Consider the following 16,053-nt stretch of genomic DNA (forward strand, 5'->3'; position numbering starts at 1 on the left):
CCCTGGGTAGAGTGCTGTGGCGTCACAGCTCACAGCAACCTCCAACTCCTGGGCTTAAGCGATTCTCTTGCTGTGAGCTGTGATGCCATAGCACTCTACCCAGGGCCACAGCTTGAGGCTCGGTCTCAAAAAAAAAAGGAGTCTCAGGCTGGTCTCAAACTCCTGAGCTCAAGCAATCCACCCGCTTCAGCCTCCCAGAGTAGCTGGGACTACAGGTACCTGCAACAAGGCCCAGCTATTTTTTGGTTGCAGCCGTCATTGTTGTTTGGTGGGCCCAGGCTGGATTCGAACCTGCCAGATCAGGTGTATGTGGCTGGCGCCTTAGCTGCTTGAGCTACAGATTTCTTTTTTTCTAGATTTCTTTTTAGATATATATTTTGTAGAAATAGGATCTCACTCTATTGCCAGGCTAGTCTCAAATTCCTGGCCTCCAGTAATCTTCCATCCATGGCCTCCCAAAGTATAGAATTATAGGCATGAGCCACTATACTTGGCCTGCACCTTGATCTTATATTTATATTTAGTGAGGTTCCTAAATCTTTTGGACAGTCTTATTTCTGCTGACGGACAAGTTTATGATTATTGCAAATAATACTCAATGAATAACATTGGCTGTACGTATCATTTCATACATATGCAAATGTGATGAGCTAAAATTCTATTTATGATTCTATTTACTTACCCTATATATATACCCTATATATATTTTAACTGTCAGGTTCTTTGCCTATTTTTTTGTTTTTGAGACAGTGTCTCACTTTGCCCCTGGTTGAGTGCTGTAGCATCATAGCTCACAGCAACCTCACACTCTTGGGCTGAAGTGATTCTCTTTCTCAGCCTCCTGAGTAAGGAGGGACTGGGACTACAGGCGCCTGCCACAACGTCCAGCTATTTTTAGAGATGGGATCTTACTCTTGCTCAGGCTGGTCTCAAACTCATGAGCTCAGGCGATTTACTCAAGTTGGCCTCCCAGAGTGCTGGGATTACAGGGGTGAGCACCACGCTTGGCTTATATGTGGGAACTCTTTAAATAGTAGGGAGATTAGAATTGCCATTTTCCCCCCAATTTGTTGTTGTCTTTTATTTATGATTTTACTTTTGTTTTTGCCATGTATAATTTTCATATATAGACAAATGTATTAATCTTTTCTATATAGCTTCTGAATTATAAGTTGGAATTGGAAAAGTCCTCCTCAATCCAAGAGTTATAAAGATTTTGCCAGCATTTTTTTCTAGTATTTCTCATAAAGTTCATCCAGACAAACTGCATGATCCAGCACCTTAGAATAAAGTTCTAGGCCAAAATTACACCATGGGTGATCCAGTATCACCCACAGGGAGAGGAAACAAAGGAGGAAGAGAAGCTGGTTTAGGACGTTTTCAGGAGGAGGTGATGTGCCCTGTTTAGGACACACTGAGCTTAATATGCCAATGGAGGGGATATACAGGAGACTAGTGGATTCAGGAACCTGGAGTTCAGGAGAAAAATTTGGGCCAGAGATATGGAATTGGAAGCCAGCATCTGGATGTCACTTAGTTTGAAGAGGACAGGGTCGGCTGGGTGCCCATAGCTCAGTGGTTAGGGTGCCAGCCACTTGCTCTGGGGCTGGTAGGTTTGAACTGCCTGCTAAACAAAGAGACAGACCAAAAACTGCTGGGCATTGTGGTGGGCACCTATAGTCCCAGCTACTAGGGAGGCTGACACAATCACTGAGCAAGGAGGCTGAGGCAATCACTGAGCCCAGGAGTTGGAGGTCGCTGTGAGCTATGATGTCACAGCACTCTACTGAGGGTGACAAAGTGAGACTCTGTCTCAAAAAAAAAAAAAAAAACAAGAAGAAGAAAAGGTCCTAGATGGAACTCTAGAAGTAATCAAGTTCACGCCCAAAACATGCTCATGGGGAAAGAACTATGGGAGCTGCATCTCCATGGTGCTTGAGGCTTGGCACAGAAACAGCATCCGAGATGTCTGTAGAGTGAACTGAGGCCCTTAGGTGAGAAGTATGTGGGTATCTTGGCTCCTGGAGACAAAGCAAGCAGGGAGAAGGAGGAGGACCGACAGCTTCTCCATCAGTTGGCCCCAATCCAGAAGGCGTGGGTGAGATACCCTGTGACAGGGATGGGGAAGGTTCAGTCAGACAGGCAGTCTGCTGCCTCCTGCCCCCAGATAATCCAAACCAGGGCATCAACTGGTGGCTGGTGGGTGAAATAGGGGAAGGCACCCTAAGCTGGCATTGTCCTTGGATCACAGTGTAGAGGCTAAGAGTATAGACTCTAGAGCTCCATTATCTGGGTTCAAATCCTGGCTATTTAATTTATTAGGTGTGTAACCTTAAGAAAGTTACTTAACTCATCTGTGCTTCAGTTTCCTCCTCTGTAAAATGAAGGCAGTAACAGTACCTGTCTCATAGAATTGTTATAGGGTTTAAATGAATTAATTTTTTTTTGAGAAGGGGGAGTCTCACTCCCTTGCCCCAGGCTAGAATGCTATGGGGTCACTGTTCACAGCAATCTCAAATTTCTGGGCTCAAGGGATCCTCCTGACTCAGCCCAGCCATAAGGCCCAGCTATTTTTTTAGAAACTGGGTCTCACTCTTCCTCAGGCTGGTCTTGAACTCCTGAGCTTAAGTAATCTACCTGCCTAGGCCTTCCAGAGTGCCAAGATTACAGGTGCAAGCCACTGTGCCTGGCCAATGAGTTAATATATTTAAAGTGCTTGTATTAGTTCTGGGCACATATAAGTGCCATGTAAGTATTAAATGAAATGAATTCATTCATTCATAAATATTTATCAACCAGCTTCTATGTGCTAGGCTCTATTGACTGCTGAGGACATAGCAGTGAAAATCAAGATAGGTGAAAATCATAGTCCTCAGGGAACTTACATTCCAGTGGCAAGGGAGAGTGGTGATGACAGACACTTTGTAAATAATTAAGCAAAATTTATGGCACATTAGGTCCAAGTGGAAGCCTAAGAGATGTGCATGAGTTGGGAAGGTCACTAGCCTAGGATCTTGTACATAGTGGGGCTCAGGAGATGGAAAGGGGAAAGAAGACCCTGAACTAGCAGCAGAGTGGAATCTCTGGTAGAGACACTGGGGCCGCGGAAATACTTGGTAATAATCATCACTACCATCATATAATGGCAGCAAACACTTACACAGCACTCTTTCATACCTGACACTGTTCTGTTAATTTTACATATGTCATCTCATTTAATTCTTACAGTAACCTATGACTTTAGTACTATTATTATTACCATTTTTCAAATGGGAACAGAGGCATAGAGAGGTTAAGTAACTTGCTTCATAGCAACTTGCTTAGTAGGTTAGTAAGTGGGGATTCTAGCCCAGGTCATTTGGCTCCAATGGTGGCAGGACTGGATTTGCAGGTAGAGAGGACAAGACAGGTTGCTAAACCTCAGGACCGGGTACAGGTAGAGCAGGTAGGACCAACAACATCTCCAGCAGTAACCTCCAACCCAGCAGGTATGGGAGACAGACCCCATGATAGGAGACAATTCAGTGGGTTAGGCAGTCTACTTCCTCCTTCTCCCAGATAATCCAATGGAGGGCATCAACAGGTGGCTGCAAGTCCCCAAGAGTGGATAGAACACGGGGAGATACCCCTAGCTGATATTTTCCTGGTATCATAGTGTAGTGTTAAGGAATATATTCCCCCTAACACCAACACAGATTGAAGGGAATATACACCCTTGCAATGCCTACACATCCATGACCCAATATACACAATAAACATTTCAAAGTTGCTCAGAGGGCCTGGGATGAACAAAGGGTTCAGCTCTGGATTGCTCCCTGAGCCAGTCTCTCCAAATGGCCTGCCATCTCCACACCACCACAAGGCTTTGAGTCCAGTCTTCTGCAACCTTCAGTCACTGTTCCAAAGCCCTGTAATCCCGCCTAGAAACCACAAATGAAGCACTAAATATCATGATCCTGAGAAGTTTAACAGGCACCAATAAATCCAGATTGTACCTTTGGACCAAGAAGTCAAGTCATCAAGAGGCTAGAACCAGAAAGAGGCAGATGGAACTGGTGGGTCCAAAGAGAGCTGGAACCCACAGTAAAACACCAGAGAGGGGAGAACCCTCAACAGTTTACATCCTTTCTAACTCACTTGATATTGTTCCATTCCTACCTTAGACAAGGCAGAAATTATGCAACCAAATTGTCAAATGGGGAAATTGAGTCCCAGAGAGGAACAATGAATTAAGACCACAATCACATTCAAGACTTGGAGTTAGGCATCCAACAGCCCTTCCACTGTACAGAGAGACAGAGAGAAAAGAGAGAGGTGGGTCCAGGTGGTGGTGGAGAGAAGTGGTACAGGGAGTTAGGAGACAAGTGGCAGTTAATAGGAGAGGCAGAGTCTCATATGGAAGAGCAGAGAAATGTTTCCTCATGATCTCACTGGGCAGGGCTTGGCCTTCTGAAAAGCTCTCCAACTTTGGATTCCATCTGTGGGCTGATCAGGGCAACACCATCCTACTCCCAATCCCAGGCAAGGTAGGTTTTAAGGGAAGAGAAGGACTAAAACCCCTCACATATAATCAGACATTACTTGACAGTTTCCAACCTCATAATCATTGAATTTTACAGCACAGAATACCCCCCAAAACAATTCCCTTATCCTCCTACTGTTAGCCATTGTACTGATGGGAGATCAAGGCCCAGAGACAAAAAGCAACTTTCTGGAAATTCATAGCAACTCAGTCACAGGAATTTAGGTTTCCTGACCAGGGAACACTAGAGAGGGACTATTCCTTCTCTTGCTTGAACCTTCTCATAAGCTTCCCGGAAAGAGCCCTGGGATCCGGAAGACCTAATATTCATTCCTATATATCCTGAGACTTACCGAATAACCATGGGGACGTCTATATAATGTGTTTTTTATTTATTTATTTTTTTTTTTTGCAGTTTTTGGCCAGGGCTGGGTTTGAACCCGCCACCTCCGGCATATGGGGGCGGTGCCCCACTCCTTTGAGCCACAGGCACCGCCCGGGCTATGTAAGCTACACAAGTGCAGGTATTTCTGTTGTAACTCCAGCCCCTAGAACAGTGTCTAGTCCATCAGTAAGTGTCCAATAAATATCCAGTAAATTAACTATCTAGAAGGTTAGGGAAGTGTCATAGTGAGAAAGCCTGAAGCCTGAAGTTCAGGGAACCATGACCTTTATCTTCAGATACATGAAAGACTAAAATTCTGTCCCTGTCCACAAATATTTATAGAAGGCCCATTATGTGTTAGGTACCAAATTAGGTGGTGGGGTTCAGTTACGAACGAAGTCATGCCCTGACCTCAGATGAAAGGTCGGGGTTTGGGGGTGTAAATGGCAGGGAAACAGCCTACTCAACATAATACACTTTTCTCAGCCTCAGCTGCTTTGAAATGGTCTCGCTGCTCAGAAGGTGATGAGTGCAGGACTGCAGTGTTCCAGGAGGGTGCGGGCCGCCCACCTGTCTATCAGAGGCTGCGCAAGGAGTATGCAGAGAAGAGATTCTTGGCTTGGGTGAGGTAATTTCCCACCCCCAGGTTCCCTGCCTACAAAACGCTGCAATTCTCTGACGCTGAAGATTCCGATCTTATTACTTCCTGACTTTCAAGGTTCCGTGATGCTGACAGTTGTCAGTCTACCCATACCCACTGGACTCAAAATAAATAAAGGCGAGTTTAGCAAGGGTCCTACGTCCACCCCCTGCCTCAAAAGGTCTTGGGGTGGTCGGTGCCCGCTTCCCCACCTCCTGGGGGCTGTACGGGTGTAGCACGAACGCCAGGATGCTGGGGACGTCGTAAGAAGGGTGCCCTGGAGATGGCGTTAACAGACCCAGGACACGTGACAGTCAAAGCATCACGTTCTGCGGTCCGCTAGGCTGGAACCAGGCCGGTCACGTGACCCGGGGGTGCACCGTGGGGTGATGTGAGATGTGGGTCTCTCAGATTACGCACAAATGACGCATTCCCACCACTTTTGGCAACCAGATTTTCGTTGGAAGATGGGACAGTTCCGGTAAAGGAGGCGGAGTCTTACGTCCAGGCAGCTTCGCTTCCGTTCGGGGCGCCACAGCTTCCGACTTCTAACCTCCGCCTCTGCCTCAGGCGAGGAAGAGACGCGACTCCGTGCGCATGCTCCTCATCGTCCCAGAGGGGCGGGGCTGAGGCTACGGGAGCGGGAGGGGGGAAGAAAAGGGAATTCCAACCTGTGGAACCCCGGGGGTCCCGGGGGTCTGCTCCTTCTCATTGACTGCGGACGGTGCAAGGGACGGAGCCACTGGCGGCTCGTAGGGTTGTTGGAGTCCGTAGGGCGGGGGAGGGGAGTGTCAGTGAGTGGGGTACGGGAATTCCAAACTTAGAACCTCGAGGCCCTCGGGGCTCAGGCGCCGGGGAGAGGGAGCTCAGGCAGCCATGCGGGACAGGACCCACGAACTGAGACAGGTGAGAAGTCGGGGAGCAGGGTTGGGGAATGGCGGACGGACTGGAAAGCAGAACTCCCGGTCTTCGGGGCAGGACGGGGTGCTGATGGCCAGGAAGGAAAGTCCCGGAAGCCTATGGGTTCTGCGGGTCGAAAGCCGCAGCAAGGAAGCGGTGCCAAATGACTCTGGCCCTAGCAGGGAGATGACAGCTCGGATGAAGAAGACAAGGAGCGGATCGCGCTGGTGATGCACCCAGGCACCGCAAGGCTGGGGAGCCCGGACGAAGAGTTCTTCCAAAAGGTAAGGGGCTAGCATCCTGGACTGGCTTTGGGAGGGGGCGAGAGGAGCCAAGGAGCAGCGCGGTCTGGAGTACTCCATATCTCTTTCAGTCCTCTCGGTCACCCTCCCCAGGTCCGGACAATTCGGCAGACTATTGTCAAGCTGGAGAATAAAGTCCAAGAGTTGGAGAAGCAGCAGGTCACCATCCTAGCCACGCCCCTTCCCGAGGAGAGTGAGTGAAACCTCGAGTGCAGAACGCATGCTCAGCCCGACGGATTGTGGGGGTTGTAGTCCTCTGCAGGTGTTGGCTTTGGTGGTTTGTTGAGGTAGGGGCTTCTTGGGACTCATGGCTTCTTTTGTTCAGGCATGAAGCAGGACCTGCAGAACCTGCGCGACGAGATCAAACAGCTGGGAAGGGAGATTCGGCTGCAGCTGAAGGGTGAGCTTGTAGGACTTCAGACAGATCCTTCCCTCTGATCCTGCCCTGCTTTGGTATACCTGCCCAGAGAGGCCAGGGACATATCCAGGTCACACAGCAGGCCTGGATCTAGCATCATTGACTCCTGACCTTCAGTCTATTGTACTTTCCATAGCATATGTCTGCTTCTCAGGATCTTTTATTTACAGTGAAACCACTTCTACAATTCTTTTTTTTTTTTTTTAATTGAATGGTAACTATGTACATTAATGCACTTCTGGGGTACAGTGTGGTGTTTTCACACACAATCCGAAACACTTCCATCAAACTGGTTAACGTAGCCTTCATGTCATTTTCTTAGTTATTGTGTTAAAACGTTCATATTCTACTTTTAGAAAGATAAACCCTTTCTATCTGTACCCTTGTAAGATAAACCACAGAAGTGATCCCTCCAATTCCCTCTCCCCACTTCTACAATTCTTGCTGCCTGCTGTGCATTCTTTGGGCAGGCAGATAGAGGTTTCCTTAGGAGGCTATTACATACCTGTGTAACTCACTAATGTAATGTAAGGGCTGAGCAGGGTCTATGACACCTGTAATCCTAGCACTCTGGGAGGGTCCAGGTGGGAGGATTGCTTGAATTCTGAAGTTCAGACCACCCTGAGCAAAAGTGTGACACCATCTCTAGTAAAAATAGAAAAATTAGCCAGGCCTTGTGGCAGATGCCTATAGTCCCAACTACTAGGGAGGCTGAGGCAGGAGGATCACTTGAACCCAGGAGTGTGAGGTTGCTATAAGCTAAGCTGATACCACGGCACTCTAGCCTGGGGTAACAAAGTGAGACTGTCTCAAAAACAAGAACAAAACAAAATAATGCAAAGAAAAACTTTCTCCTGTCAGAGGCTCAGAATTAGTCATTTTATGATAAATCATATTTCCCTTAAAAATCCTATGGAAAGGCTCAGTGCCTATAGCTCAAGTGGCTAAGGCTCCAGCCACATACACTAGAGCTGGCAGGTTCGCATCCAGCCTGGGCCTGCCAAACAACAATGACCACTACAACCAAAAAAATGGCTGGGCATTATGACAGGTGCCTGTAGTCCCAGCTACTTGGGAGGCTGAGGCAAGAAAATCACTTAAGCCCAGGAGTTGAAGGTTGCTGTGAGCTGTGACGGCATGGTACTCTACCCAGGGCGACAGATTGAGGCTCTGTCTCAAAAAAAAAAAATAAAAAAATCCTATGGAAAGGCTCCACACCTGTAGCTCAGTGGCTAGGGCACCAGCCAATACACCAGAGCTGGTGGGTTCAAACCCAGTCCAGGCCTGCCAAACAGCAATGACAACTACAACCAAAAAATAGCTGGACATTGTGGTGGGCACCTATAGTCCCAGCTACTCAGGAGGCTGAGGCAAGAGAATCACCTGAGCCCAAGAGCTGGCGGTTGCTGTGAGCTGTGATACCACAGCACTCTACTGAGGGCAATAAAGTGAGACTCTGTATCTAAAAAAAAAAAAGAAAGAAAAATCTATCCTATGGAAAATCTTCATATTAACCTGAAATTAAAAAAAAAAAAATCCTGGGGGCAGCCCCCATGGCTCAGTGGGTATGGCACCGGCCCCATATACCAAAGGTGGCAGGTTTATACCCAACCCTGGCCAAACTGCAAGGAAAAATGGCCGGGCGTTGTGGCGGGTGCCTATAGTCCCAGTTACTCAGGAGGCTGAGGCAAGAGAATTGCCTAAGCCCAAGAGTTGGAGGTTGCTGTGAGCTGTGACACTACAGCACTCTACTGAGGGCGTTAAAGTGAGACTCTGTCTCTAAAAAAATGGAGACAAACACCTTCCTATTGTGTGGCTGCGGTATGACCCAAGCCCAGTGTCCTGGTTCCCAAATAAGTTTCAGAAGTCATGGGTCAGCACTGTTTCCCCATACTCTTGTGTCTTTCCACAGCCATAGAGCCCCAGAAGGAGGAAGCTGATGAGAATTATAACTCCATCAACACGAGAATGAGAAAAACCCAGGTGGGTTTGTTTTTTTCCAAAGTGGGACATTTCAGTAAGTGTTTCATAAATCATTAGATGGCAGATGAATGAAGGAAGGGCCCTTAGAAATCATCAGGTTGGACTTGATGATTTCCAATGGGGAAACTGAGGCTTGACGAGAAAAAGAACTTACTGAAGGTCAAGAATTCAGGTCTCCTGATGCTCAATCCATTATAACATCCTGCTTTCTTTTTTTCCATTCAATGAAAAATTGCTGTGTCCCAGACATGACCTAGGCTTGGTTGCGGAAGACCTGCTTTTCCAGAAGCTGAGAGGGGAAGTTAGGGATGAACAGGGGACAAAGACATTACTCTTGTAGGACTTGCTGGATTAATGGCTCTGCCTAGGGAAAGAGAGGGAGAAGTCAGAAATGACTGGCCAATTTCCTGCCTATGTGACAGCAACATTCTCAGCCCTAAAGGCAGAATTCAGGAAGAGAGTGACACTGAAGAGGACCTTCCCTGGGGCAACATCTAAGTAAGGAAATTTGAGGTTATCTGACTGGTCTCTGCGGGGAGCCTAGTGAAGAATGATTTCTAGTTATTAGAGGTCAGGGTTGGGGAAGGTAGGCCCAGAGCTCAGCAAAGACTCCACATTGGAGATGGAGCAGTTTGCACATCTTGAAATGGTGCATCTATCTTTCTGAAGAAGGAACTGCACAGAATGAGCATATTTAAGTCATGAGGAGAAGGGACAAAGCAGGGCAAAACACCCCAGAGCAGGGATTTCAGAGGAACCTGTGGTGGTCATTGGTATAAGAGGTCGGGGGCTCAGGTGGACCTGATCTCTAGCATAGGAAGACACTTCTAGTCTAAGCAGTAAGGTTGGCATCAGCTGGAATTCAGCATATTTGTATTAAATGCCTACTATGTGCCTGAGAGAGCTGTTCAGGATATACCAGTTAACCAAAGATCCATATCCTCATGGAACTTATCTTCTCCTGGGGAGAAACAATCACCATAATAAGTAAGTTATTTTAGAACACAATGAGTATTAAGGAAAAAATAGCAGGAGAAGAGGGATTGAGAGAGCTGGAGGGGGATAGGGTTGCAATTTAAATTAGATGGAGAAAGCTTCATTCAGAAGATGACATTTGAACAAAACACTTACAGGTGTTTGTGGGGAGTGAGCATTCTAGGCAGGAGCAGAGTGAATGCAGAGGCCAGATGGGGGAGTGTGCTTTGTCCAGGGAGAGGAGGTGGAGTGGTGAGGAGGAGGTAAGGGCAGAGCAGTAATGGGGGAAGAAGCAGATCATGAGACCAGGTAGATCTTGGTAAGGGCTCTGGCTTTTACTCTTGAGAGAAATGGGGGAACCTGTCAAGGTTATCAAAAGATGGTTAATCCATCCCCTTAACAGCTCATGATACTTTGTCACTGTACTGTGGGGAGGTCAAGGCCCAGACAGGACAGGGATCCTCCTCAGGGTACCCAACCTGTGTTTTCCTTTTTCAGCATGGAGTCCTGTCCCAGCAATTTGTGGAGCTCATCAACAAGTGCAACTCTATGCAGTCTGAGTACCGGGAGAAGAATGTGGAGCGAATTCGGAGGCAACTGAAGATTAGTGAGTTGTGGTGTATCGCCCTCGGGGTCTGGTAACCCTGACCCAGCTCTGAGTTTGGCCTTTCTCTTCACAGCCAATGCTGGAATGGTGTCTGATGAGGAGCTGGAGCAGATGCTGGACAGTGGGCAGAGTGAGGTGTTTGTGTCCAATGTGAGTGGCCACAGCCAGCCTCCCTCTGCTGTGCCTCCCATCCTCTCTGAACCCTGACCCTTTCTGATTAAGGGTAGCCTCAGGTCCAAGAAGGAATTAATTAGCATTCCTAGAGTCATTCTTCAGGTTCTACACCAAACAGCTGCTCCAGAAACTCACTGGGAACTTCTGACCTGCTGCTGGGCCCCCAGTGAACTGTTTCCCTGCTCCTGTCTACCTCCTAGATACTGAAGGATACGCAGGTGACTCGACAGGCCCTAAATGAGATCTCAGCCAGGCACAGTGAGATCCAGCAGCTTGAACGCAGTATCCGTGAACTACATGAGATCTTCACTTTTCTAGCTACTGAGGTGGAGATGCAGGTACACATCCCCAGTAGCTCCCAGACTTGAGAAGTGCTCAGTCAGAACTGCCAGCCATGAGTATCAGCCTACTTCCACCCTTACACTCTCTCCCTGAGGGTTTTGTGCTTTTCTAGGCTTGGCTATGCCCCTAGGATGGCCCTTATTTCCATCCTTAGCCATTCCCCTGGAATTGTGCCCACCTCCACAGCTATCCAGATGGTCACTCCTTTATCTATAGCATTGCCCCACTCATTCTCCAACTTAAGCCTGCCCCAGGTATATCTTGACCTTGGTGCTGCCTCCACCAACAGAATCTACCCTTAAACCTCTAAGAGCTCCCATCAAAGTTGCCCCCTAGAGAGTCTGCCTCCTAAAATTTGTACAAGGTTGAGGTGGGATCATGTTCCTCTGACCTTAGTTGTTTCGGTTGAGATAAGTTTCTGCCCCTGCCTAAAGGAGCTAGCCTCAACTATGGTAAAGCCAGTGCCATTCTGAAGCTGGGAATTTGGGGAAGGGATTTCATTCAATAAGAATACCAAGACTGGGCAGCGCCTGTGGCTCAGAGGAGTAGGGCGCCAGCCCCATATGCTGGAGGTGGCGGGTTCAAACCCAGCCCTGGCCAAAAACTGCAAAAAAAAAAGAATACCAAGACCAAGGGGCACTGGCCCCATATACTGTGGGTGGTGGGGTTTGAACCTGGCCCTGGCCAAACTGCAGAAAAAAATAGCCAGGCGTCGTGGCGGGTGCCTATAGTCCTAGCTACTTGGGAGGCTGAGGCAAGAAGATCACCTAAGCCCAGGAATTGGAGGTTGTTGTGAGCTGTGACACCACAGCACTCTACCGAGTGACAAAGGGAAACTCTGTCTCAAAAAAAAAAAAAAAAAAGAATATCAAGACCTGAAGGCCGTTGTGCCAGGAGGAGGCAGGGAGTGGGAGGGCTTCATAGCAGCTGGGAGACAGATCTAGAAGAATGAGTATATTCAGACAGATTTGTTGGGGGATTGAAGTTGACTATCTGGGCGGTGCCTGTGGCTCAAAGGAGTAAGGCACCTTTCCCGTATGCCGGAGGTGGCGTGTTTGAGCCCAGCCCCGGCCAAAAACTGCAAAAAGAAAAGGTAAAAGAAGTTGACTATCTGTGAAAGATATAAGCCATATGAAGCATATAGCTCGTAGCCTCCACTGCACATAAAGTTTGTACAGGGCAAGCGAACAGGGAGAAGGGACCATGTGATTGAGGAGTCTGGAAGCCATCCTTGGGAGTCTGAATTTTTGTCATATCTGGTCCTACCTCTGTCTTTGTTAGTGTAGTGTTCCCAACAGCCCCACCAGTAATATCCTTCAGTCATTTGGGGCTGGAGTGGGCAAAGTTGCTCCTGGGTCCCCTCTCCTTACCCCTGGTCATTCCTACCTCCATGAACCACTCCATCCTCTGACTAGGGGGAGATGATCAATCGAATTGAGAAGAACATCCTTAGCTCAGCAGACTACGTGGAACGTGGGCAGGAACACGTTAAGATAGCCCTGGAAAACCAGAAGAAGGCGAGGAAGGTGAGCTCCCCAGTCCCAGCTCCAGCCCCAGTCCCAGCCCCAAGTGGCCCTGAGTGATTCTCCCTGACCCTTCTGTTTCTCTCCCACAGAAGAAAGTCTTGATTGCCATCTGTGTGTCCATCACTGTCATCATACTGGCAATCATCATTGTTGTCAGCACAGTGGTTGGATAATGATGCTGCAGATTCTCGGTGAGATACTGTGGGTCTGCCCTGGGTGCCCCATCCCTGGCCCTAGCCTTCCCTCTTCCCCTCAGACCCTCTTCTCCCTCCTTCCCTTGTAGGCATTGGGAGCATCAGGAACCCAGGGCCTGGCCTTCTCTCCCGGCGGCTGGGGGGCAGGGCAGAGCCTCCAGCTGGACCCCCCTTCCTCACACTGGCCCCTGTGCAGAGGGGCAAACGGTTCTTCTGGGGTTGGCAGCTGCTCATTTATGGGGGCCTCCCTCTTCAGGCCATAATGTCTAGAGGTGGGCCTATCACGTCCTGTTTGGCTAGGACATGTGGTTTTATAAAAAATTAAAAAAAAAGAAGAAGAAAAATAGCTGGACACCCCTGTGCATATGTATTCCTGGAACGGCTATCTCTAGGCCTAAAGCTTATCCAGCCTCCCACCTCCTGGCAGTCCCTGGGGCCAGGGCCAGGCCCAGCCCAGGCAGGCTCAGGTCAGAGTACCCTAGATGCTGTGCCCATAGTAGGTGGGCTCTGCCCTTCTTTTCTCCTATAGGATTGGGGGGTTTAAGGGGCCAACACCCACATCTGGCTCCCAGCTCAGTACTGCCACTGGGAAAAGACCACTGTGAATACCTTTGCCTGAAGAAATGAGGCTGGACAGGCCAGGCTGGGACACAGGTTAGATGGTGTGTGAGGGGAGCATCAGTGGGCATTCCTGTGGCCTAGAGGAAGGGGCACCATGGAATAGTCATTAACTGAGGCTGTTGCTTTGCATACAGTTGACAGGGAAGGTTTGGTCTCAGAAAGGGTATTGAGCAGAATGGTGAGTGAGGAGAAGGGTTTGCCAGGCAGAAGGAGCAGTAGACCAGGGCCGAGGCCAGAAATAGCCATTGCTTTTTATATGTAAGGGTTCAGCACAGTGAGCTAGTGACCTGGATCAGTACACCTGGTTTCTAAGGGATTATCTGGCTGAAGGAGATAGTATAGTAGAGGCAGAGAAATCCACCCTGGTTTTTTTCTATAAGGCACCTGAACTCCAAGTCCTAACTAAATTTCTTTCTTTCTTTGTTTTCTTTCTTTTTTTTGGAGACAGAGTCTCAAGCTGTTGCTCTGGGTAGATTGCCTGGCAGGGTAGCTCACAGCAACCTCCAACTCTTGGGCTCAGGCGATCCTCTTGCCTCAGTTTTTCTATTTTTTTTGGGGGGGCGGACATGGCTGGGTTTGAACCCGCCACCTCTGACTTATGGGGCTGGCACCTTGCTCTTTTGAGCCACAGGCGCCGTCTTAGTTTTTCTACTTTTAGTAGAGACGAGGTCTCGCTTTTTGTTCAGGCTGGTCTGGAACTTGTGAGCTCAAGCAATCCACCTGCCTCGGCCTCCCAGAGTGCTAGGATTACAGGCGTGAGCCACCGCACCAGGCCCCCTGACTAAATTTCTAAGTGTTCCTGGTCTTTATGTTAAATTTCTGGAACAGGATGTGGCTTATGGCCCCCAACACCAGATTTCAGTGGGAAAGCTAACTCCTGAATCTGAAGCGTGGTTGGAGTGGGGTTATGCCTGAACCCCATCCAAGATCTGGGGGCAGTGTTCCAGCCACCCAGCCCCGTCCCACTTTCGATTCCACAGGCTCCTGCTGATCCTGCTGATCCTGCTGCCCAGCCAGTTGTGCTGCCCTACGCCACACCGGTGTGGGTGCTGGGGTGACATGAGTCAAGGAAAGGCTAGACTGGACATCCCTTGTACAGGCTGAATGGGCGGGCCCTTGGACATGGCCTATGGGAGGGACAGGAGGGCGGGATTGGGCCCAAGGGTGGGGCCTTGTTGACTCCTCCTGCTCTGCGCCAATCTGAGGCTGGGCTGCAGCCTGCAGCGCCCCGCTGTGGCCCTAGAGCGGCCCTGGGACGCCCACATCGGTCCGAGAACACCAGCAGCTCAGCAAGCAGCGTATGGGGCGCGGCTTGGTCGTACCTGGAAAACGATTGGCCAGGGACCTAAAATTTGTCTCTGAATAGCAACGGGATTGGTCTGTAGGGCGTCCTACCTTGAACTGCACTTAGGCCCAGGAGGCTGTCATGGGCGGGGCCTCCGAGCGAGTCGCAGACGCACTTTAAAGTGGTTGGATTACAGGATTCAAGGGGAATGATCAAACCTCCAAAAGACCCAGGAAGGCTGTGCATTTGTAAAGGGACTAGCAGGGTTAGCACGTTGGGGAACTTACAGGAAAGAGCTCCACGTTCTCACAATCTAGTTGCCTATCTGATGGGAAAGCTACAGGGCCAAGCAGATCCTAGCTCTAGAAACAAGACTGATTTGAGCTCAAGGTCTCTGGGTCTCCCTGATTCTCTGCAGCCTACTTCTCCAGCAGAATCCTGTCCTTTTGTCCACCTTTATCCATTCTTTTACCTCTCTGTCTTCAAAGTAAAATCGCAATATCCATGGCACCTACTGGGATCTAATACTTTCAGAATCTACTATGCCACATCTATGCAGCTGGGTGGTCATATGCAATGTGTGCCTTCTTCTTGGTCCTGCTGGACAGTACCACCCCTGAATGCCAACTCTTCTGTCTCACTCAGGAAGCCATCTATAACCTCCTGGAAGAGGTGGTTAGATGGCCAGGTGGGGCCTCAGGTGCCAAGCTCCGTAGTTGGAACTTTTCCTGCAGGCTCTCCAGACCTGTGGAGATTTTTAAACAGGTGAGTAACATGTTTGGAGCAGACCAGATAGGCAAATAAGTGGCCTCATGCTTTGCATATTTCACACGCTTCGTTGTGTGTACCCTTTCCATATGAGAAACTGGCCTGAGTTAGAGGCTAAGGGCAAGTTTTGCATTGAAATCCTGGCTTGGCTGCTGTGAGCCCAACTTTCAGGGAACACAGTCTTAAGTTACTTGTGACTTTTTGAAATTTATCTTGTATCATAATCTTTTAGCTAAAGATCACTCATTTAATATGCTGTGGTTCAAGTCCCAAGGAAAGCAATTGGTCCGGTAAGTCTACTCTCCCTGTGAGACTACTTTTTTTTTGAGACAGAGCCTCATTCTCTTGCCCAGGCTAGAGTGTGATGCTGTCAGCTTAGCTCACAGCAACCTCAGACTCCTAGGTTCAAGA

The 16,053-nt window shown here is 48.8% G+C and overlaps 1 protein-coding gene across 3 annotated transcripts; it reads left to right on the top strand.

Moving 5' to 3' along the window:
- Window positions 1–4,999: 4,999 nt before the first annotated feature.
- On the top strand, window positions 5,000–13,312 carry STX4 (syntaxin 4). 3 transcript variants are annotated; one of them, XM_012808936.2, is made up of 11 exons: window positions 5,000–6,453; window positions 6,627–6,731; window positions 6,843–6,942; window positions 7,075–7,149; window positions 9,080–9,150; window positions 10,624–10,732; window positions 10,806–10,882; window positions 11,107–11,244; window positions 12,664–12,774; window positions 12,864–12,965; window positions 13,058–13,312. In XM_012808936.2, the coding sequence occupies exons 1-10, from the start codon at window positions 6,424–6,426 to the stop codon at window positions 12,945–12,947; spliced, it is 900 nt and encodes a 299-aa protein (XP_012664390.1). In that variant the 5' UTR covers window positions 5,000–6,423; the 3' UTR covers window positions 12,948–12,965; window positions 13,058–13,312. The 3 variants fall into 3 exon arrangements, with proteins under 3 accessions (XP_012664390.1, XP_003795875.1, XP_023372523.1); XM_003795827.3 differs by having other exon boundaries at window positions 6,630–6,731; XM_023516755.1 differs by having other exon boundaries at window positions 5,002–6,453; window positions 6,630–6,731; window positions 6,821–6,942.
- Window positions 13,313–16,053: the final 2,741 nt, after the last annotated feature.

This window comes from Otolemur garnettii, unplaced genomic scaffold, assembly GCF_000181295.1.
Source record: "Otolemur garnettii isolate 467f Iridium unplaced genomic scaffold, OtoGar3 scaffold00096, whole genome shotgun sequence".
Taxonomy (NCBI): Eukaryota; Metazoa; Chordata; class Mammalia; order Primates; family Galagidae; genus Otolemur; species Otolemur garnettii.

Bases quoted from the DNA above. Each gene is read 5' to 3' on its own strand.
- STX4 (XM_012808936.2), top strand. From the start codon at position 6,424: ATGCGGGACAGGACCCACGAACTGAGACAG. The intron at 6,454-6,626 runs GTGAGAAGTCGG...CTCTGGCCCTAG, and splicing joins GGACCCACGAACTGAGACAG to CAGGGAGATGACAGCTCGGA. The intron at 6,943-7,074 runs GTGAGTGAAACC...TCTTTTGTTCAG, and splicing joins CACGCCCCTTCCCGAGGAGA to GCATGAAGCAGGACCTGCAG.